This window comes from Euleptes europaea, chromosome 10, assembly GCF_029931775.1.
Source record: "Euleptes europaea isolate rEulEur1 chromosome 10, rEulEur1.hap1, whole genome shotgun sequence".
NCBI classification, from domain to species: domain Eukaryota; kingdom Metazoa; phylum Chordata; class Lepidosauria; order Squamata; family Sphaerodactylidae; genus Euleptes; species Euleptes europaea.
This window is the reverse complement of record NC_079321.1, coordinates 11,402,942-11,427,772: the sequence shown is the minus strand read 5'-3', so window position 1 is coordinate 11,427,772 and position 24,831 is coordinate 11,402,942. Positions and strand designations below refer to the sequence as shown.

General features: G+C 43.2%; 1 protein-coding gene across 1 annotated transcript in view; it reads right to left on the bottom strand.

Annotated features, from left to right (window-relative positions):
- CD2AP (CD2 associated protein) overlaps positions 1–24,831 on the bottom strand; it is a 113,824-nt gene that overhangs the window by 48,316 nt on the left and 40,677 nt on the right. Inside the window, exon 4 of the mRNA XM_056856843.1 lies at positions 9,254–9,414. Coding sequence (XP_056712821.1) covers positions 9,254–9,414 — 161 coding nt within the window. The remainder of the gene's footprint in view (positions 1–9,253; positions 9,415–24,831) is intronic.

Sequence of the window (24,831 nt, the reverse complement as noted above, 5' to 3'; positions counted from 1 at the left end):
TGCAACAGACCTTTTGCTGGTTTTTCAAATTGATTCAACTGTCATATTTATGCGAAAGGCGCCAGCAGCAGCATTCAACACATCAGAGAATACACAGATAATCCACTAAACACATCACTTTGGTTGCCCTTCAAGCAATCAAGAGGCAGTTCCTACGCCTGGCTGGCAGCAGATGCAGACCGCCCCTGTCTGCCAGGCGACAGAATTTTGCCCACATCCTTCAGTTTGGTCCTGTTGCTAAAACACTGACCACAGCAATGAAAAAAACAGGCTATCAGTTCTGGTCCAGTATGCATTCACTGTCATTTTTTTTAATCAACTATGCTTTTGCCACAACATTTGGCATATTTACACACACAATGAAATAGTCAACATATCTGCTATAATATTACATGTGTTTGAAATGGTTTCCTATACAACTGGAGAACAAGTAACGAGATAAGTTCCTTCCATGACCAACAGCTAGATGGGTGTTAAAAAGTGAGTATCTGCAGTGGTAAGGGATGACAAAAATCTACCCTTCCTTCATGTGAGCAAAAGGAAGACTTTGGATCCAACCCAATTTAAATAAGAGCAAAACGAGCCTGCTGTGGGTGGGTGTGCGCTATCTCTCAAATTCTGCCAGTCTTTCAACATCAACAATAGCCTATCCTAAATGAAACAGAGTCATTAATGCTTACAAACAGCTTGAGTTGGGAAATACTGTTCTTTCAATAAAATTGGGAGCCAGCGTGGTGTAGTGGTTAAGAGTGGTGGTTAGGAGCGGTGGACTCTGATCTGGAGAACCGGGTTTGATTCCCCTACTCCTCCACATGAGAGGCAGACGCTAACCTGGAGAACCGGGTTGGTTTCCCCACTCCTACACATGAAGCCAGCTGGGTGACCTTGGGCTAGTCACAGCTCTCTCAGCCCCAACCACCTCACAAAGTGTCTGTTGTAGGGAAGGGAAGGTGATTGTAAGCTGGTTTGATTCTCCCTTAAGTGGAAGAGAAAGTAGGCATATACAAACCAACTCTTCTTCTTTTCAAGGCAAGAGACTAACAGAGGTGGTTTGCCATTGCCTTCCCTCCACACAACAACTCTGGCATTCCCTGGTGGTCTCCCATTCAATTACTAACCAGGGCTGGCCCTGCTTAGCTTCTGAGATCTAAGGAAATCAGGCTAGCCTGGACCATCCAGGTCAGGGCAATCCTGGTTAGCGCTAGTTATTTTTTGCCTGATTCAGATATCACAGAAAGGGACATGACGAAATAAAAGGGAGCACATGAAGCTACAGTAGGGTCCCAATCATCCAAACCATAAATCAGAACTACCAAAACATTAAACAGACACAAAGGGCGAAAACGCATGGTCGCTTTATCCTCCTTTAATCCTGTTTCAGCCAGGATCGAACGCATGTGTTTCGCCTAATGTGCGTTCGATCCTGGCTAAAACAGGGATTAAAGGAGGATAAAGCGACCATACGTTGTTGCCCAAAAAACATGTTTACAAGCTAATAACTACAACAATAACACATATTTTCAGTCAGTAATCATTAATAATCTCCAAGAACAAAATTTGACAATGCTTCAGGGAAATGATTAGCCTCCTGCTATGTACCTACTTTATAAAGATTATTTTAATACTACAATTCCATAAATACTATTTATTAGAATTAATGGCAAATTCCAAAAAAGAGGTAAAATTATTCTATGATTAGTTGAATTGGTTACTCAAAGTACTTCAAGGGAATCAAAAAGGTGATTTTTTTATTAGACAGTTACAGCCACTTCTCATCAAGGAATTCTTGGGTTTAAATAATTTTTTTTACTTAAGATTGGATAGCAAAAAGACACTGAAATCTGAAGCATGCTGAATCTAACAAAGAGTTAACGCTCCAAAACATATCTTAATGGAAAGTTTCTCAAATCAATATAGAATGAACTGCGTAACGTCAATTCAAAAAATACTGTCCGAGTATACACTTTAAATAATCACACATTATGTGCTGCCAGAATGCAAACATAATGGACAATTGCAGTACTGAACAAAGAAAAACTAATGGGCTGCTTCACATACAACTTCCTATGTGAGTGTTACTCCTGTGGGTAGGTGCACAGTCTCCCATTGTATTCGGTCACTTGCCACAAGCACTCTGTTTTGACCTATGTACTGCAGGTACTCGGCATACATTAAGAATGCAAAGGTAAGCGCATAAATCAAATATGACGGTATACACATGGGCTACACCGTTTCCTGCAGTGCGATCTATTACCAACTCCGCCTTTTGAGAAGCCATAAACAGAGACCACCGATTTGAATACAGACAAAGGAACCAAGTACCCAGCGGACATTTTAAAAGGCGCAGAAATATCTTTGACAACACCAAGAAACAACACTCCTGCCATTACCTGACAGGAGATTTAAAAGGTAATACACATATGAACAAAAGTGATGAGAAAAGGGATGGCCAGAGAAACCCTCAACTTACTGTAAAGCTTACCAAATGAGGGGGGAAATCTGTAGCGATTTCTGGCAGCTGAAACCCACAGGGGCGGCGCAGGTGGAGCACCAGGGAATCTGCCATACGGCTGAGCGGTGGGTAACACATTAAAACATGCGGGGGGGAACTGGAGGCTCCATTATGCTTATGCAAGAGCAATAGAAGTTATGAGGAGTTTGATATTGAAGGATATCAAAAGTGTGTTATTAAAACTTTTGTTTAAGTTTAATATAGAAACAGACAACGAATATAGTATACTTTAGAATCTATCGGGATACAAGGGATACCCACACCCAGGGCAGACATGCATACTTTTGTCAATATAACTGAACAGTAGATAAGATTTGTGAAGCATCACTGTAACCCCCATCCCCCCCTATCCTTTTTTATGTTTATCCTTTTATTTTTTTCAAAATAAAAATTTATTTTAAAAAAACATGCGGGGGGGGGGGGGAACCATGAGAAGCAGGAACTGTAAGAAAAATACAAGTAATTACTGTCAACCAAAGGGACTCAAGCAAGAAAGTAAGGACTTTTATGCAGGGACGTTTCCCTGCAGTCAACTGCTTCGAGGCTTCCTTTTAATTATGCATGCCTTTTCCGCCCGTCAGAGGTTGCCTCCTTCTCCGTACGTTTTGCCCATGTTTTCCGGATGCTGTTTTAACCAGAATCTGGAAAACGCGGGCAAAATGCACTGGGAGAGTGAGGCAACCTCTGACGGGCAGGAAAGGCATGCATAATCAAAAGGAAGCCCCGAAGCAGTTGGCTGGGGTGACTACGGGGAAAAGTCCCTGCATAAAAAGCCTAAGAAAACAAACGTGCCTAGCATCTGACAGGAGATGCTACTGATCCAGTGATGCAAACTGGATTGCCACTAAAAATACTGGCTTGTTTAAGCCTGATCTCACAAAAGGCCCAGATCCAACCAGTTTTGTATCCATCACCAGGCTCCAAGACCAAGAACTCACAAAAGTATTAGATCGGAGCCGGTACAAAAGAGTAGGAGGAGGAAGATGAAGAGGAAGAAGAGTTGATTTTTATATGCCAACTTTCTCTACCACTTAAGGAAGAATCAAACTGGCTTAAGATCACCTTTCCTTCCCCTTCCCACAAACAGACACCCTGTGAGGTAGGTGAGGCTGAGAGAGCTGTGACTGGCCCAAGGTCACCCAGCTGGCTTCGTGTGTAGGAGTGGGGAAACAAATCCAGTTCACCAGATTAGCATCTGCCGCTCCTGTGGAGGAGTGGGGAATCAAACCCAATTCTCCAGATCAGAGTCCACTGTTCCAAATCACCGCTCTAATCACTACATCACGCTGGCTCTCCAAGGAATCAAGACAAAGATCTAACGAAGCAGCCTAAATTTCAAGGCAGCAGACCAAGCAAGAACTACCAGCTGTTTTGTGCCAGCTTCTCAGCAGGGGAGATGATGAAGCCACACATCTGGACACTCCATACCACGTACAAAAGATGACTGAATGGGTTCAACATTAAATTCAAGTGCTTGAATCCATATAGGTACGACATGCGACGGCTATGTCATGATTTTTACCCTATAAACCTGCCGAAGGACTATGTTCCCCATCATATGCACAATAAAATCTCTGAATTGTAATACTTTTCAGGATCAGTTGGCAGTAAGGTTGCTAAAATAGGGAAAGCATGGAATAACTTAAGCGAGTATACTTCTTTCAAATAATGACAATCAAAGATGCCACAGAAATGGGGGGCACAAATTTTGACACAGAAAAAAATTATATTTGATTTTATTACTTGGGAAGTATTTTTAGAAATTTAAAATAATCACCACTGTAAGCATTTTTAATCTATATCACGCATTGTCTATTCAATTTTTATTATTCGGGAAGTATTTTCAGAAATTTACAACAGTAATCACCATTGTAAGCTTTTGAAATCTATTCTTATCAAGTATTGTATAGGATATCTTCTGATTTGTTAACATACATTATTATGATAATCACCATTTAATGTGAATGGCTTACTGTCACTATTTACTGCTCATAATTGTTGCTGTCATCATATATTATTGTTTACTATATCGCATGTATATCTTTGATGTAATTGTAATTGTTTATGATATGGCTTTTATTTTATTTTTTTTCTGTTCTGTTTATATTTATACAAAATAAAAAATTACAACTTGATTTCCGATAGTTGACACGGAGAATAAAATTCACAAAAAGACTTTTTTTTTTTAAAGCACAGCGAATGCCCACTGCTGAAAAAGAAAGCAAAACAGATTCATCAGCGTATAACAGTAAAGCAGGGGTGGGGAATGTCAGGCCCGGGGGCCGTTTAAGGCCAGCGAAATCATTTGGTCTGGCCCTTCGTGGGTCCTGGCAGATCTCTAGATCAGAAGGATCTAAGACTGGTAATCTGCCCCCTCCTGCGGACAGGAATAGCCTCTATTCAAGGCAGATGTGAGTTTGTTTTGCGAGAAAAGGAACCTTCTTTCCCCCCTGCACAAGAGTCCTTAGCTATGGAGCTGCTAGGACCGCCCAAGAAACTGTGTTAACCCTTTCCACCTGGGCCGTGGAGAAACGTATTCCCTCTGTACTACAAGAGGGCTGGGGCGGAAGTGGCAACAATGGAGGGGTTAAAGGGGGCAGGGCCAGAATGCTTGGGGGGGGGGGAGTTCCTAGCCAGTGTGTCCTCATTTTATCCCTGCAAGCGGAGGTAGCAGGAACCAGCTGTAGAATCTGGCCCTGACCATGCAGAGCAGGAGCAACTCCGGCATGTGGCTGGATGGCTACGCACAGCTGGTGCAACAGACCATCCTGTGCAACCAGGTGGGCGAGTGCACCACCGGTTGGATGCCTGCCTGCTTGAACGCACCGGGGGGGGTGTCATCTGGGGCAGCTACCTGCTTGGGGCTTGGTTGGCTAATTTTTAAGTTGATAATTTTGTATGGCCCGCGAATGATGTTATAAATATCCAAATGGCCCTTTGCGGAAAAAAGGTTCCTCACCCCTGCAGTAAAGGGACGTAATGATTGACCTGTTTAGGGGAATGAAGAATATTTTGGAGGGAGAACACATAAATAAAGATTTGAAAGCTAGGAAGCTGGTACACAATGCTGGCATACTCCTCGAGCAACTAGCTGAATCGGAAAGCCCCAAGGACTATTCAAATTGGAAGAAGCGTGTGCAATTGTTTAATTAAACTGAGCAATCCAAGCAGTATTGAAGTAGCTTTCAATTTCGTCCCATATACACATTCATGAGGGGGAGGATCAAAAAGCAAAGCAGCCAGGTCACTGGTTCACAGGCTTAGAAGTGGCTTTCCTCATATCCACTGTGGGAGCTGCAGCAGTACAAATTAAAGAGAGAACACCCTTCCTCCCTCACCGGCAGCTGGGTGCCAGAATCCCTTGAAACACAACAGATCACCTCTTCCCGGGTTAGCCAGCCCAGCCACGGAGAGGTGTGACTACAACCAGTGCGGCTACTTTCTGAGATGAAGCAGGTAGCAAGCGCAGCTCAGTTCATGCTGTCGTGGTGCCACATCTCTGGAATATCTTCTGCCCAGCTGTTCATCTGACACCTATGCTGCTGCAATTCAGGCACTAGAAGAAGACCATTTTATCCTCTTTGGTGGGGTTCCCCAATGTGGTGCCAGTAGGCGCCATGGCACCCAACAAGACCTTTTCTGGCACCTACCAAGTGTTTTTAGGAGGTGGGCGGAGCTAGGTGGGGCTGCATATTAGAAGAGTTGGTTTTTATACCCTGCTTTTCTCTACCTGTAAGGAGTCTCAAAGCAGCTTACAATCGTCTGCCCTTCCTCTCCCCTCAACAGGCATCTTGTTAGGTGGGTGGAGCTGAGAGTTTGGAGAGAACTGTGACTAGCCCAAGATTACCCAGCAGGCTTCATCCCAAGTACTAACCTGGCTGACCTTGCTTAGCTGCCAAACTCTGGCGAGATCAGACTAGTCAAGACTATTCAAGCTGCTATTCTTGATTTAGGATCCTACGAAGATTTTTTACTTTCATGCCTTAGAGCAGAGAGCCATAGAACAACGTGAGCTTAGTCACAGGGGAAATATTTGGCTCAGAAAATAGGAGAATCATCATCTTTTTCTTTCATGTCCACGTGACGCAAAATTTATGGCAACACGTTGCACTCTAGGAAGAACTTAGCATGAAGACAACTTGGAGATAAAAGCAGAAAAGAATTTTTAAAATATACATATAGCGTATGTGGGTAGTAGCCTGACAAAATAAAATTAGCCAGCCAAACTTAGTTTCAAGATCTTAAATACTTGGTCTTCATTTGCAAAGTTTTCTCCCTCAAGTTATAGCAATAATATGAATGAATAAATAAGTCCAAGTCTGGATTTGGGCTATTAGGATTGTTTTTAACTTTATTAGAGTGGTACCGCTCAAGGCCATTGGGTCGAATGAGTAGTTTCATTTAAGTATTTAATACTTGGTCTTAATGAAAAGAGAAATTCACTTGAAATATTTTCAACAAATGTATTTGAATCACAGAGATCTACAGATTAATATGAAATATCGCTTATCAATTATAAAAATTAGTTACAATTATCGCTTCGGCCCTTAGCACCATGCTAACAATCTTCCCAAAATGTACGAATTTAAAATATTTAGGATCTGCCTCCCCTACCATTTCAGGTAGCTCACAAATTTGTTAACAGAGATCAATAAAAACCCCTCTAGAAAAGCAATTTTAAGAACAATGCAGTACAAAACTTGTCGTTAAAAACAAAAAGTGAGATTTTAGGTACATCTAGAACTTCAGGGGCTGCCATAAAGGTCAGCAAGTCCTGTATGGAATCAACCACACCCAAACATACCTAACATTTGGCCTGCAACCTGTTTTGCACCCAAAGGGTGAAAAGCAAGCTCGCTCAACTGCACTTGGCAGACAGGTTTTACCTAAAGCGTATTACTGAGAAATCGTTATCTTCAACTGCAAAAAGCAGTGATTTAAAGGCTGAAATTTAATGTTGTATCTTCACTTCCCATCTTTCAGCATTAAAACTAATTTCTGAGATTCTTAGGAATCTCACAAGGGCCCTGAGGATGGCCAAGAGTACCTTCTTTCATAATATACCCTAGCCTAAAATAAACCCTGAGAGTGCAGCTTCATCTTCAGGGTTGCTGGGTGGAAGTCTTCTTTCACGGGGGGGCCCTTCTTTTAAAAACAAACTCAAAATTTAGGGCTACCAGAGAGTACTTCCCAAGCATGCCCTGTGAATGCAAAACTCAGTTACCGAACTTCCTTCTCAGCAACAGCGTAGGCCTTGTGCCACTGATCTTACAGATACCGTCAGTTATACTTGTCCTTCATCAATATTTGTATAAATTATTCATATGAATGATACCATTAACACTATAATATAATAGAAAAGGGCAAAAGTCCAGTAGCACCTTAAAGACTAACAAAAATATTTTCTGGTAGGGTATGAGCTTTGGTATCTGAAGAAGTGAGCTGTGGCTCACGAAAGCTCATACCCTACCAGAAAATATTTGTGTTAGTCTTTAAGGTGCTACTGGACTCTTGCCCTTTTCTACTACTGCAGACAGACTAACACGGCTACCCACTGTATAATATAATAATATTTATAGTATAAATAAATATTTATAAATTATAATACATAGTCCTAAAAGGGGGTAAAAATATTTTAAGTTAATATAGTCCACATTCCACAGGGCTCCTGCAAAATTAATAAAATCCTGCAGATGACCACAGGTAAGCAAGTTCTCATGCGCAACGTGAGAGCATCTCCCACTATCCAATTCATTCTTGAAGAAATAGCTAGACCACATAATCTACTTGATACAACTTCATAACCACAGTCAGAGACTACTCTGATGGTACAGTGGAAGGAAGAATCAAAAACTAATCCTGACCAACAGAAACTGCTGCTGAGATACCAAGCTAAGTCACCCACGCCATTCTTTTTCATGGCCCATGTGGTTTGTGAGACCATAAACAAAGGAGGGGAAGGAGGAGGAGGAGGAGACGAAGAGTTGGTTTTTATATGCTGACTTTCTCTACCACCTAAGGAAGACTCAAACTGGCTTACAATCACCTTTCCTTCCCCTCCCCACAACAGACACCCTGTGAGGGAGGTGGGCTGTGACTAGCCCAAGGTCACCCAGCAGGATTCATGTGGAGGAGTGGGGAAACCAACCCGGTTAACCAGGTTAGAGTCTGCCGCTCATGTGGAGGCGTGAGGAATCAAACCCAATTCTCCAGATTAGATTCCAAACCACCGCTCTTAACCACTACACCACACTGGCTCTCCACAGGAGCAACACAGTGTGATGAGCGAATGAGAACTCCTTAAGAAACTGGAGGTTGGGCCGCTTCTCTGCATCTTGTGAGTTCTTTGGGGTAAGGGGGGGGAAACACCCAGCCATGGGCCCTCGCCAGCTTGTTACGTTCTCTCCAGTATTAAAGGAGCATGCCTATTAAGTGCTTTGGAACACAGGCAGGACAATAGTGCTGCAGTGGTCTTGTTTGGGGGCTTCCTAGAGGCACCTGGTTGGCCACTGTGTGAACAGACGGCTGGACTTAATGGGCCTGGGTGGCTTTCCACCCTCCAAATGGCTTTCCACCCTCCAAATGACCTGAGAGGCCATGGCAGTGTCTGCAGGGGCCACAGTGGTTTCAGTAATTTCTGGTCTCCAAGCGAAATGAGAAACAGTACTGGTTTAAACTTAGCACTTAAACATTACACAACACCGACAGTAAAGAACTGGAGGGGGGGAGGGAGGTACTTGCCTTAACAAAGTTGTCAGGAAACATGCCCCGTTTCCCGTTTAGCTCTCCTTCCAACCATCCTTCTTCTTCTAGTTTTTTCACATTCCTCAGGATTTCACCCACTCGGATGGTTAGCTCATCGTCATGCACTGCATCATAATCATACTCCACAATATACTCGACTAGGACAAGAGGGAGAACGGAGAATTAGGTCAGTACATAATCCAGGCGTGCAGAAACATGAAACCTATACTTTCGTGTGTGTGTTTTTTTAATGCAAAGTATAAATAGAAAACGATCAAGGGTATTGTGGACTAAGGCTGCAATTTTAAGCTTACTTTTCTCGCTAGCGCCTGACTGCAATTTACTTTCCCAACATGCTTAAGGATCAGACTGCAAATATATATATTTTTTGCTGTTCCTGTTTTTCCAGCATGGCTAAACATGAGCACAACACCCTTGCTTTTTATATGCCGGCTTTCTCTACCACTTAAGGGAGAGTCAAACCGGCTTACAATCACCTTCCCTTCCCCTCCCCACAGAGGTAGGTGGGGCTGAGAGCACTCTAAAAGAACTGTGACTAGCCCAATGTCATCCAGCTGGCCTTATGTGGAGGAGTGGGGAAACCAACCCAGTTCACCAGATTAGCCTCCACTGCTCATGTAGAGGAGCGGGGAATCAAACCCGGTTCTCCAGATTAGAGTCCATCGCTCCAAACCACCGCTCTTTTGATTGTATAATTGTGTTGAATAAGCATGGCAATGTAATCTGTTTGATTTGCTTTTCATTTTTTTGTCCTTTTCAATGGTATTGCTGAACCCTTCATTCCCCTTTTCCCCCTTGTATTCCCCCTAGATGGAAAAAAATACAAAATAAAAAAGTTCCCCAAGTTAGAAAGGCAAATTTGGCCTCTATAGCCTGTTGCGAGGATCCAACAGTCTCAGCATATCATCTTCCTTCTCCAGAGGATGCAAGTGATCTGAAAACATCTTTCCTTTGCCACATGCATGCTATTCTTTGCCTCAGAGCCTAGAAAGTTTCCCAAGTACACCTCTAAGCTCACTTAACCACAATGCTGCTCAACTGAATTGTTTCTTTCTTCTCCCAGTAGCAGTCAAGTAAGGGGGCAGGCGTTCACAGTACAGAACAGAAATCCAGGCAGGCGATTTATTGTTTGTGGAGGGGCCATGGCTCAGCAGTACAGCATCTGTTTGGCATGCAGAAGGTCCCAGGTTCAATCCCCGGCATCTCCAGTTAAAAAGATCAGGTAGCAGGTGAAATGAAAGACCTCTCTGCCTGAGACCCTGGAGATCCACTGCAAGTCAAAGTAGACAGTACAGACTTGGAAGGACGAAGGGTCTGATTCAGTATGAGGCAGCTTTACACGTCCACAGATATGTTCTCTCACTTGTCAAATACACTGCTGCTGATGTTCCATTTTTCACCCTACATGAGCAGGCACACCACAGAAAAATAAGGACTTCTTATCAATTAAGATGCCGTCACAGACACAACTATTCAATTACGCAGAGGGCAAAAGCACTAGTTAAAGATATTGCTTGTTATCCAAACTGCCAAGCATTTAAGTTGGTTGCGGCATGACGGCACTTTACACGCGCGCACACACACACAAGAACACACTCACCCTCTTCAAAAAGTACCACGTCTCTCCAACCAACATGCACTATACTTCACGCTCCATTAATTCTGCTCCATTCAGTTTCCGCCCATTGCTCCCATATGTCATATGAAATTAACTACAGCATACTGAGCTGAGGCAAAAATATCCCAACAAAAAATCCACACAAATACAAGCGTCTCCAGCCGTTTCCGTACAGGTTACCTGCCCCAGGTTCAATGCTTTGAAGAAAGGTTCTCCCCCCAGTTCCTCACAGCATTGTGATGCTACTGTGCACCTCCTCAGGCTACATAAGAACATAAGAAAGGCCATGCTGAATCAGACCAAGGCCCATCAAGTCCAGCAGTCTGTTCACACAGAGGCCAACCAGGTGCCTCTAGGAAGCCCACAAACAAGACGGCTGTAGCAGCACCATCCTGCCTGTGTTCCACAGCACCTAATAGAATAGGCATGCTCCTCTGATCCTTGAGAGAATAGGTATGCATCATGACTAGTATCCATTTTGACTAGTAGCCATGGATAGCCCTCTCCTCCATGAACACATCCACTCCCCTCTGAAAGCTTTCCAAGTTGGCAGCCGTAACCACATCCTGGGGCAAGGAGTTCCACAATTTAACTGTGTGCTGTGTGAAGAAATACTTCCTTTTACCTGTTTTGAATCTGTCACCCTCCAGCTTCAGCAGATGACCCCGCATTCTAGTACTATGAGAGAGGGAGAAAAGCTTCTCCCTCCTGCCCAGGTTTCCCCATCATTGCTCCAACCTTCCCTGAACCTGTTTTGTGAAGTTTTGGGAAAGATCGCAGTACTGTGTGGGTGGGAAAAGTCAGATCTTCCTATCCGCATGGCAGCCATTCTCCCTAATCCTGTCTCTGAAGCAGCCAGTGAAGCTGATATATATATTAGAATATTGTTATATAGCTATAACGTTCTACCAATATGTTTACCAGGATCTGTGAAATCCCAGCTTTCATTTCCTAAAAAAAAAGATAAGTCTCCACCCCCTTCCTCTCCACCCACTGCAGATATATAAGTGGAAAGAAATTATCCATTCATTCTGAAACAAAAACAGACAGCCTGGAGTACGTTCTTGACACCTGAATGCAGCCAGGAGTCTCCCTTGTGTCCCAAACAGTAAGCTTTCTATCGCCAAAGTATCCTTTATGATTAGGCTTGCCAATTGCCTGGCACTGGCAGGCAACTGCCCACCAATCCACCGGTCTGCCTGCCGACCCTCAGCTGGTCAGCAGGTGGAAGAGGGCCAGCTGAAGGGGGGGAGAGTAATCATCCGGATGTGATGCGGATGCCCTTCCCCTCCCCACAACAGACACCCTGTGAGGTAGGTGGGGCTGAGAGAGCTCTAAGAGAGCTGTAACTTGCCCAAGGTCACGCAGCTGGCTCATTGTGGAGGAGTGGGGAAACCAACCCAGTTCACCAGATTAGAGTTCACTGATCCAAACTGCCACTCTTAATCACTACACCAAGCTGGCTCCTGACAGTTGCTGAGGAAACCTGGCAACCTTATTTATTAACACACTCAATGTGGCACACTACAAAACAACTTTTTAAAGGATTTGGCTAATTTTATCCATCTTTAAGAGAATTAGGACTGATCAGAGCAGCAGCAGAAAACAGCGCAGAAGCACATGAGGACTGCATCCACACACCACACTGCAATCGAGTCTGCTGCCCCGCTAACCTCCCTTTCCCTCCATTGCATGGCACCGCAACTCAGCTGTGACAAAAAGCCCATTAAAGGGCTACAAAGGGAGAAAATGCGAAGCTTAGCTCTGTTACTTCGAAAGGAGAGCTTAACTCTGCACACACACCCAGATCAGCTGTGGGCAGAATCCACATGGATGCTTCGCGCACAGCTGCTCGGCCGTTCCCCTATTACTCGGATTCATGGAGGTTTTGCTTTAATCCGGCTCCCTGGGGGAAAATACAGGAGCCATGTAAATTGTGTATAGATTGGGCATGACATCATATGAATGCTCCCAAATACAGCAGGGATTTCCCATTGTCCACGTGAGGGGGGTGGAATTCCTGTGGCAAATTTACCGTGCATTAGAATGTCTGAAACCAGTTTGACAGTGGCTGTTTACAATCCTGAGCACACTTCCTCGGGAGTAAGAATCAGCACACATAGTATCAGGCTGCAAGTCCATAAAGTAGCTTTAGCAGTTAGCTATTTCACTGTTTAGCAGTTAGGCAGTTCACAGCTCTTTAGGTAAAGGTAAAAGTAAAGGTCCCCTGTACAAGCACCAGGTCATTCCTGACCCATGGGGTGACGTTACATTCCGACGTTTCCTAGGCAGACTTTGTTTTTACGGAGTGGTTTGCCAGTGCCTTCCCCAGTCATCTTCCCTTTCCCCCCAGCAAGCTGGGTACTCATTTGACCGACCTCAGAATGATGGAAGGCTGAGTCAACCTTGAGCCGGCTACCTGAAACCAACTTCCGTTGCGATCGAACTCAGGTCGTGAGCAGAGCTTTTGACTGCAGTACTGCAGCTTACCACTCTGCGCCACGGGGCTCTTACCACAGCTCTTTAGCAGCTAGCTATTTCACAGATCTTTAGCAGCTAGCTATTTCACAGATCTTTAGCAGCTACCTATTTCACAGCTATTTATTGGTTAGCTATTTCACAGCTATTTTATAGCCCAGGGCTGGGCATCTCCTGGCATGTGTGCCAACAGCGAGATACTAGGCCATTTTGTTTGGTGCCCAAGATAGTGGCAGTACTGCTGGGGCAAGCAGTGTGGGAGAACACAACAGGTACGGTTTACGACCATCACTGCCTCCCCCCCCTGCGCAGACACCAGCTGAGTCCAAGGCAAATCCCAGAGATTGCTTGCAGTGCTTCTGGGGCGAGGCTTGCTCCGAGAACAATTTGCGGCACTTCTGAGCAATTTTGCCCAGCAGTGCACCAAAGTCTTCGCAGGTAGACGATGCATTTTTTCCCACCCTTGCAAAGTAGAAACAGTCGCCTATCTCTACTTTGCAACTCTGTCCTGCTGAACTACCAGATCCAGGCTGCAAGCTTTTGGAGATTTTTTAAAAAACTGTATTAGATAATCTGGAGTTAGCATGGGCTATTTTTGAGCGTCTGCCACTTTTCCTCTTCTCAGACTATAAACTGCTTGATATATTGTCACCCACACCACTGTAAGAATTTTCTGCTTATACCAGCATTTCCTGTTTCACTGCCAGGCAGTCTTTTTTTTTTTTTTTTTAAAGGAACCAAAAAAAGTTGATTTCTGGCTAGACAGCTCAAAGCCACTTAGTTTTCAATCACTGAAAGAGGCAATGGGACAAGAATCTAGCAAACAAAACACAATGCCAGATATTATGCATATAAAGTCCCCTCTTTACACAGAGTTACTTCCTAAAGTTCTTTTTTTGACAGAGATGACTTATTTTAATCGCCCAACAAGTTCGTATTTCCAAAACTATGCTCTGACTCAAACGCCAAATATAAAAATCATAAATATGAAAGTATCTAAAAGTTTTGAAATCCCAACAATTCCATATGGTTAAGGTCTTGAAGGTCTGGAACACAATACAATCAGAGCACAATCCCAAAGGGGGGTGTAGATCTGAAGCAGGCGAGAACGGCGGAAGAAGAAGAGTTGGTTTTTATATGCCAACTTTCTCTACCACTTAAGACAGAATCAAACCGGCTTACAATCACCTTTCCTTCCCCTCCCCACAACAGATGCCCTGTGAGGTAGGTGGGCCTGAGAGAGCTCTAAGAGAGCTGTGACTAGCCCAAGGTCACCCAGCTGGCTTCATGTGGAGTGGGGAAACCAACCCGGTTCACCAAATTAACCTCCGCCGCTCATGTGGAGGAGTGGGGAATCAAACCCGGTTCTCCAGATCAGAGCCCACCTCTCCAAACCACCGCTCTTAACCACTACACCACCCTGGCTCTGAACTTTTTTATATATTTTTTTTTTATTTTAATGAGAGGATAAACCACCCTGGCTCTGAACTGTCGACAGTCAAAGCTCCCTTCGTCTTGTTGGTCTCTAAGGTGCTACTGGACTCGGATCTAGGTGATCTACTGCAGACACTAAAATGGCTACCCTCTGAAAGGGAGCTCAGTAACAGACGTCGTCAGGTTCAATTTGAGTTTTCCATCATTGTCGTTGTACATGTCCCCAATCTGTGGATAAAGTAAGATTCCTGTTTCCAAGAATCTCAGGGGGCAATGGAATTGACCCTTATCTGGAGCTCTTCATTCCAGGCTCCCATCACAGCCTCAGCAGAGCCCTTGCTTGGGATCCTGAAATCCCCCCCCCCCAAGACATTTTTCTTCACATCCTGCCAACCTGGAGAAATTTTCAGTGCCTCCCCCTCCCCCAACTCATGGCCAAGGGAAGGAGATCACTTCTATCTAATGTGGAGGCAGGCAATGGCAAACCACCTCCGAATATCTCTTGCCTTGAAAACCCCACTAGGGGTTGCCATTAGTCAGTTGTGACTTGACAGCTGACAGGAGGGGGAGGAGAGCGGCGGGGAAGAGCCCGGCCACCCTGGCTGGCTGGCGACCGGCCTTCTAAGGGCCCCTGCTCTCTTCCCCACCTGTATTTTTCCCTACGCCCACATGTATAAGACGACCCGATTTCTTAATTTTGAATTCAAAAAAATAGGGGTCGTCTTATACATGGGGGCGTCTTATAGACGGAAAAACACAGTAATCCCACCCACCCCAGATCCACAGAGAAGTAGATGGTAGGTGCATGCAACCTTTCCATCCAATGACACCTAGCTAGAAGAACAACCGCCTTTACCCTCAAGGTAGGGCAGGCCATAAGCAGGGAAGAGATGGATATCTCTGTCTATCTCCATAGCTGGGAACAAACTCGGGGAGGAGGAGGAGAAAAAGGAGAAGAGTTGGTTTTTATATGCCGACTTTCTCTAGCACTTAAGGAACAGCCAAACTGGCTTGCAATCACCTTCCCTTCCCCTCCCCACAACAGACACCCTGTGAGGTAGGTGGGGGTGAGAGAGCTCTAAGAGAGCTGTGACTAGCCCAAGGTCACCCAGCTGGCTTCATGTGGAGGAGTGGGGAAACAAATCCAGCTCACCAGATTAGAGTCCACCGCTCCAAACCACCGCTCTTAACCACTAAACTATGCAGCAACCATCTCAAAATCTCCCAAACCCTTTAGAGAAGCAGTCCCAGGGCACAGAAATCCCCCATCCCTCCTCAAGACTTCAAGCAAGGAGGGGGGAGAAAGAACAGGTTTTCATGAAAGTGAAAGGAAAAGAAGCTACTTTGCCCCACCTTTCCACCCTTAAGAAGTCTCCTCCACCCTTTTATGGAGCAATAAAAGGTTCAGCAGAGATGGAAAGGGCGGTTAAGCCTCAAGCCCATGTCACTGAAGGAAGGTTTAGGCAACCATCCCTCTTCACGAGGGCATGTTGAATGCCTGGAGGGAGGAAAAGGGAGGAAACTTCCTTGTTATTTTCACCTCTCGTAAACCCCCCCCTTAAGCCCAGAACAGAATGCCACACAATGCTCCATTACGCCAATCCCATTAAAGGCCTGAGCAAGAGCATTCCCAGTTGGGGCTAGGGGATAATCTGAAACACCTTATTGGGGGTCACCACTTGTTATGGATGGGGTCACATTCTCCCTGAACAAATTAGCAACCCAGGAGTACTTCTGACCCCCACTTTGGTCAAGGTAATGTGATAGCCAGGACTGCTTTTCATCAGCTATTCCAGATATGCCAGCCTAGGCCTGCTGTGGAAAACCCCTAGAAATCATCCACCATGTATTCGTGACCTCTAATTCTACTTGTACTGCTTTTCTATAGTACAGATATGCTTCTAGCAGTAAAAGAGAGCAAGAGTCCAGCAGCACCTTAAAGACTAACAAAATTTCACTGCCAAAAAATTTGTTAGTGGCTCATGAAATTTTGTTAGTCTTTAAGGTGCTACTGGACTCTTGCTCTCCTCTACTGCTATTGAAAGACTAACACAGCTACCCCATCAAGATATGCTCCTAATATTGCTCCTGATAGTGAGATCTGTGATGGTGTTTGTATAAAGTGACGTCAAGTCCCAGGCGATTTATGGCGACCCCCTCATGGGGCAAGAGACTAACAGGAGTGGTTTGCCATTGCCTGCCTCTGTGTAGCGACCCTAGATTTCACTGGTGGTCTCCCACTCAAGTATTAACCAGGGCTGAACTTGCTTAGCTTCTAAGATCTGACAAAACCAGGCTTTCCTGAGCCATCAAGGTCAGGTCTAGTAAGATCAGTAATTTCCAAGAAAGATTCAGTTTAGCAAAATTAGTACTATTTTTTTTTTACAACAGGAAAGCATTGGTGGGGGAAAGTACCAACAAGTCACAGTAAAGCACTAAGTTAAAAAAACACACCCTATTCTTTAAGTCTTCTACGGTTGTCTAAAGTGTTCGAACTGTATATTTGCTTTAAGCCTCTGAGAAAATGAGTAAAGTTATGAACTAGAACTGCTGTATGTCCCTTCCCTATAATTTAGCTTATTTCAGCAATAACCACCAGTAAGAAGCCAACTGCCAGTCTGCAACTGTTTACAGTACAGCCACATGGCACTTTTCTCAGCTTTTTATTACTAAAGCATGAAAGGGAAAACTACTCATCTATGCTGGCACAGAGAAATTGATTTGTTTTAGAAAAGGTTGCTAGTTTAGTAGCCCATTCATACCTGTACCACACTGTGAACAGCGACTGGTGACGCTTTTCTAAAGAAACAATACAATTATACCTCATTCAAGATTTTAAAAAGCAAGGCTTAACATCTAAAATATTTATGTAGAACAAGGTCCCTTTCGACGGTTCTATTTTTGTCCTCGCTGTCTAGACTTGCAAGCTCTTTATGGGACGCTGCATGAAAACACCCAATGGAGACCCAAAGCCGCTTACAAAAATCCAGTGCAATTTCAACAATGTTAAGTAAAATGCAATATAGAAATAAACAAAGCATCCTGGGCTGGTGCCTGCCATCAAGGCCAGAGAACGGATGGCAAGCCAAAGGTGAAGAGGCCTTAGGCTTTTCCCCTTCGGCTTACACCCTGGGGGTTACTGCACTTTGTATTCCCAGTGATGTATTAAGAGTTTGAAAATGTTGTAAAAAACATCGCTTTAAAAGGGTTTTTGGATACCACAGCTTATAAATGGTTGGAAGACGTCTTCACAGCTAAAGGGGCAAAACAAAGCGCGAACAGTATTTTTTATAACGTTTTCAAACTCTTAATACATTGCTGGGAATACAAGTGCGGTAACCCCCTCTGACTTTAAAAACCTGGAGCAGTAGAAAAAGAGGGGCAGACAAAGACAAAGTGCACTTTCTTACATCTTGAATAATGCATTTGCAATCCACTTTCAAAGCACTTTGCAGTTGCATTTGACTATGGCCATTTATGCAGGGTCAATTTTGATGTTCGCTCAAAGCTCTTTTTTTTTAATGCGACCTTTAAAATGCTTATTCACGGTCCCGACGCAAAATTCCACCACCATCCCACTCACCTGCTCCGTTGTTCCTTCCATTAGGAACCGCCGTTTGCATAGCTAAAGCACGGCTGTGATTTTGCATGCTTCCTTGAGGGGATTCTTCAAGGCAGGGGTAGAGCAAACACAAAAGGTCGCGTTAAAGGGGCTCTGTATGCGCTGGCTTCGCAGTCACTTCCGCAATGACAGTTCAGCGTGAAAAACCAAAAAAAAATATGCGGGGCAATTCAGCCCGGAACGCGCTGTTAATTACCAAGCATAAATGGCCTATGTGAAACAGCAAAATCCACTTGAAAACGAATCATTAAAGTGCATTGAAAGCAGACTGAAGGTGCATTATTCAGGTTGTGTGAAAGTGCCCAGAGGCTCTCAGCTGAATCTCAGAAGTTGGCAGGCATCTTCCCACAATTCCCCCTCCCTGCTGAAACCACTCACGGGCACACCCTGGCTTTGAATACCTGGCAGCAGCTAGCCATTCCTGCTACATTTTTACGATCTGAACGATTAGCGCTGCAAAAGTAGGTAACAATCTGTACAGTGCTTTTCATTAGGCAAAAAACGCTTCCTGGTGACCTTATCTATGCAATCTCGGTGTCCCTGTAAACAAAACTAGGCCTGGCTCACCAAAAAAAAAAAAAAAAAAACTACCTCCAAGACTCACAGTCAAAAGGAAAGATCTGGAAGTGGGCTCTCTCGCTTTCAAACCAACAAAAACTCACAATGCATCTCATCCGTAACATTGAAACCTAAAATAAAAAAGCAGCTGTATTTAAAAAAATAAATCACAGCCATCAGGTGTCCTGTACTCTGGTAGACAATGAATAAATGAATAAAGCCGGTGGGGGGAGAAATGTGTAATTCGTCAAAAATGTCAATTTACAGCCCTGGTTTTTTTTTCATACACATTTACCATATATTACCTATATGTCATTTAAGAGATCTTTAAAAAAAAAATTCCACAATCCAGCAAAATGGCAGTTTATACATGAGTTAAACCACTATAAACACGAGACATAAACATAAGACATAAACTGTTTAAATCTTCTATATCTTCCAATTCGAAACCTCTGCCAAAAAAACAGACAAGAGATTAATGACACTTTGTTCATTCCTCATTTCACAGATCTTGTAACATTAGTATTGTGTAATTTCTGCATCGCTTAATACGCCATGTTACGCTTTGTTTCAGCTTCGTTCCAAATTTTTTACTTGGTTTTAATTTTTGCAATCCTAATCCTATTACAGAGCCAGCGTGGTGTAGTGGTTAAGAGTGTTGGATTCTAATCTGGAGAATTGGGCTTGATTCCCCACTCCTCCACAAGAAGCCTGCTGGGTGACCTTGGGCTGGTCACAGTTCTCTCAGAACTCTCTCAGCCCATGCGGAGGCAGGCAATGGCAAACCACCTCCAAACATCTCTTGTCTTGAAAACCCTACGAGGTCACCGAAAATCAGCTGTGACTTGATGGCATACACACACACACATTCAATCCAATAAACAACTAGATTGTTTATTGGCTGTCCAATTTTATTGACTGCATTGATTTACACTGCATAATCCTGTCTTGAGTTTCAGGGGGAAAGCCAGATTATAAATAACATAACTAACTAAATGCATTTTACCCCCTCGACAAAGGAAAATCAGTGGTACTTTTATTTTCTTGTCTTCTTCGAGTTGGACAGCATTAAGAACGTGAGGTGGTACAGTGGTGGCGAAAAGTGCCATCAAATCATAGCTAACTTATGGTGACCACATATAGAGTTTTCAAGGCAAGAGATGTTCAGAGATGGTTTGCCATTGCCTGCCTCTGCATAGCAACCCTGGTCTTCCTTGGTGGTCTCCCATCCAGATACTAACTGAGCTGACCCTGCTTAGCTTCTGAGATCTAATAAGATTGGGCTAGCCTGGGCCATCCAGGTCCGGGCAAAATGTTAATAGGTATTTCTTTTTTTAAGGCAACAGTTGCTGCCAAGTTGCAACCGACTTATGCGACCCCTCATAGGGTTTTCAAGGCAAGAGATGAGCAGAGGTGGTTTGCTATTGCCTTCCTCAGCACAGCAGCCCTTATCTGCCTTGGTGGTCTCCTATCCAAATTACTGACCATGGCCAACCCTGCTTAGCTTCCAAGCTCTGACAAGCTCAGGCTAGATTTGTGACTAATGCTGCTTCCAGATGGTGGTGCAAAAAAGCCCCCGTGCCATAGTGGCAGCGGCTGCAAATGGCCGAGTAACAACATCCACACACCATATTCCTGTAATTCTTTATTTAATTAGATTTGTACCCCACCCTCATTCCCAGGCTGAAGCTGGGCCCAGGGCAGCTAACAGTGTACAGCCCATACAAAAGTCTATTAAATACAATAATACTTTGATGCCACCCCAACCCCTGCTCCTCTCTGTTGCAACCTTTTAAAGATGGCAGGCAGTGGTACACCATGCATCAGAATTTCTCCTTGAACTTGCAAAAACTTCAGCTCTGAAAACAACACGTTTGATCTACATCAAGAATGAGGAAAAAAGAGAAACCCCTCAACAAATCGGTTATAAACATAGCTGCAGTCAAAGGCATACAATCAGCACAGCGTCAATACAGGATGCTTTAGGCCTCTTTAAAGGTATGTCTTCATCAGGGGATTATGCCCCTATGGGAAATGCAATTGCACCCCCACCCCACCCCAAGAAAATAAGCATACAGAAAACAACCACTGAATTTCCAGGATCAGACAGCAACTTTGTTATTATTCAGTTCAAGATGAAAACCAGAAAACAAGTTTTGTATGTCAGTTGATGAGCTGATATTCATGAACTCAAAATTCTCTGCCTGACAAAAGGAACCGCTCAGACATTTATCTTCCCTGAAAATGATAGCAAAAGTTGGGTTGAAGAATTTGGGTGAGGCCACGGACGTTAGGAGTTCCCAAATGAAGAAGAGTTGGTTTTTATACCCTGATTTTCTCTACCTTTAAGCAATCTCAAACCGGCTTACAATCATCTTTCCTTCTCCTCCCCACAACAGGCACCTTGTGAGGCAGGTGGGGCTGAAAGAGTTCTGAGAGAACCATGACTAGCCCAAGGTCACCCAGCAGGCTTCTTGTGGAGGAGCGGGGAAACCAACCAGGTTCACCAGATTAGAGTCCACCGCTCATGTGGAGGAGTGGGGAATCAAACTGGGTTCTCTAGATTACAGTGATACCGAACTGCATGCACAGTTATCTTGCTTTGCAGATAATGATTTGCAGGAATGTCAATGGATACCAGCATGATACAACTGCCATATTGATAATAACAGGTTGCCTGGAAAAAAATGTTTTCTACCTTTTCAAATTAATTTTGCCTTCTTTTTGACACTGATCCAGGAAACACTACTAGTTCATGTAAGTTGGAAGCACTGTTTTGGATTAATATTTGTAGAGAATTGCCTAAGTTATAATGAAATTCTCAAGGATGCAGAACTATCACAATTTTTAAAACACAGGAAAATGGTATTTTAACTACATGGGGCATATTTCTTTATTGTATAGAAAAAGAAAACCAACAGTGTTCAAATAATATAAACTAAATACAAAATATTACATAACTAAGCTTATACTAGTCACGATACAATCACTCAAATGGAAAAGAATGAAATCCCTTCAAAAGCTGTTATATAATTAATCCATATCTAGGATTAAATATGCCCTCAGGCTTCCAAATAATATAAAATCTGAAAATTTGAGACTGGACTAAAGGACTGCAACATCTCATAAACCATATCATGGATGAAAGTTTCAAAAATTTCTGCAATTATATCATCCTTCCAATGAAAGAGCTTAATGACAGATCAAAAACTCTTTTAAAAATATATATATATATGTAAGGTATACCTTTAAAAAACCAAGTTCATTTTAAACCATTTTTCTTAGTTTTTTCAGTTGTATGGATTGGGAACCTTATGATTTCTTTGAAATATCTAAATAAGCTGGTGTCTTTAATAAAATCACCTGGAACAATCTGATAAACCTGTCTTAATTCTGGAAATGTTACTCAGGACTTGTCAGTACTGACAGATAAACACCAACGATATAAAAGTCCAGAAAACTTCAGATGAGGGAATACTTTTTTTCCAGTGTTTCTAATAGAAAAACTGGGAATTTGGGCAGGTTAATGGCATAAAGATAATGATATTGCCAAAATGTAATTTTTTAATACTGCCTCTGACAGTAGCGATTTCAAGCAAGGTTTTGAAGAAGTAGCAAAATTTACTAAAAGGTTTAGTTTGTAATATAATGACACCCAGGGTAAATCTAACAAAAATGGCTAAGAGGAAGGTTCTTAAAGTTAGCAATCAGGTATCATGAATGGTTTGCAGCTTTCCTTAATGGATGATTTGGGGTGGTTTTATCCAATTTTATTTATTTGTACTTGGATTTATCCTAATGTATGTTCTTCCTTTTTATATTCCAATAAAGGCTTGTGGTGTAGTGGTGTAGTGCTGTGTGGTAAGTGATAAGTGGAAGGAAATCCCTAGTATTAAAATGTACTATAATACTGCTATGGGTTACCAGATTGGTGGTAAATACCCCAGACCTTTCTAAAACAGCTATTGAGCAATATTTTATGAAGATGCCATTAGAAACAGCACTATGGATCAAGAAATCTGACAAGCACAGACTCTATGATGAATACAACTTTCAGCTTCAGGTGCTGAAATTTATAAATAGACAAATGATAAACAAAACCCCTTCCATTCCATGTGCTATAAAGTACTTATTTCCTTAAGTGTCACAGAACAACTTTGTGACCATCCCTATATGTAGATACTGCTTTCTTCAAAGCTGATGCTTTGGTTTAGTGTTGGAGCTTAGACACGGCTAATTCATCGTGTTAAAACTGTGTGACAAGTCAAAACACATTTAAGAAATTCAGTTGCGTGCCTAGAGATTCCCATACAAATTGTGGGACAAAAGGTTGAATTTTACTTTACAGTTTCTTGCTTTAGAGGAAAGAGAAAAGGAAATGCTCTTTTAGGCAAATCACTTTTATTGCACTGTTACAATGGCTGTGTCCTTGCTTGGCCAATCTTGAAGAGGAATAGTTTAGTGCACAGGCACCCCAGTATTCTTCACTTTCAAGTTAATATGAGATAACAAGGCAGGGGACACTTCATCAACAATTGCTCATTCACACTGGAAAGATCCCAAAAGTTATGCCCACCCTCAGATTTTATCCCAAAGAACATAATTTGGTAGGGTTGCTAGCAGACGAAATGAACCTCCTACTCCAGAAAAGCAAGTTCTTAAGGGGGGGGGGGGAGAGAGAGATAAACATACACAGAGAGTGCCAATTAAACTGCCATGTGTTCTCCCTTTAAAAGCCCCTTGCCGTGAGCCGGATGACCCAGGCTAGCCCAATCTTGTCTGCTCTCAGAAGCTAAGCAGGGTTTGACCCCGGTTAGTACTGGGATGGAAGACCACCGAGGAAGACTGAGGTTGCTACGCAAAAACTGGCAATGGCAAACCACCTCTGTTTGTCTCTTGCCTTGACAACCTTACAGCAGGGGTTCTCAACAAGGGGGGGAATTCTAGGGTTCCGGGGGGGCGGAATTGGGACCACTATTCAGCAAAGTGCATATTATTTGGAATGCACCTTTTGAGATAATTCACAGTGGGTAGCCGTGTTAGTCTGTCTGCAGTAGTAGAAAAGGGCAAGAGTCCAGTAGCACCTTAAAGACTAACAAAAATATATCTGAAGAAGGGAGCCGTGGCTCACGAAAGCTCATACCCTACCAGAAAATATTTTTGTTAGTCTTTAAGGTGCTACTGGACTCTTGCCCTTTTCTACTACTTTTGAGATAGACTATTTTGGGAAGGGGGGAATTATATTCTGAACAATGGTGAAAGGGGGGAATGGAGCAAAAAGGTTGAGAACCACTGCCTTACAGGTTCACCATAAAGTCGGCTGAGACTTGACAGCACTTTCCACCACCAGAAACCCCTCCATTAGACATATGCCCACTGATGCTCAATAAAAGTCACCGGCTTATTAGTCGATATACCCGCATGCCCAGCTTTTAAAAACCCAATTAGTTCTACAGTCACTGTCCAGTGTTAACACACCGTCTCATCACTGGAAACTGTTTACGGTTCTAAATGGATTAGATTTATCATCGTGGTGAATCAGAAATTCTGCAAATCAGAAATATGAAAATAATGTCTCATTCTACTACACTTCCTCTTAAAAAAATAGAACATGGAGTGCCAGGTTTCTCCAAGGATATTTAATCAAGTAAGAAATTCTGTAACAGAATTCAAGATGAGATTAAGTCAGGGCTAGAAATGAATGTTTTTGGAGGAGGGGAATTGCCCCTGTGCATATCTAAACCATTTCTGCACTATAGATTCTTCACTTTCAAGTAGTGTTAGAATCTCACCACTTAAAAGTGTATATGTTCTCTGTTGCTTGTTCCCATTTCAGAAGTCCAT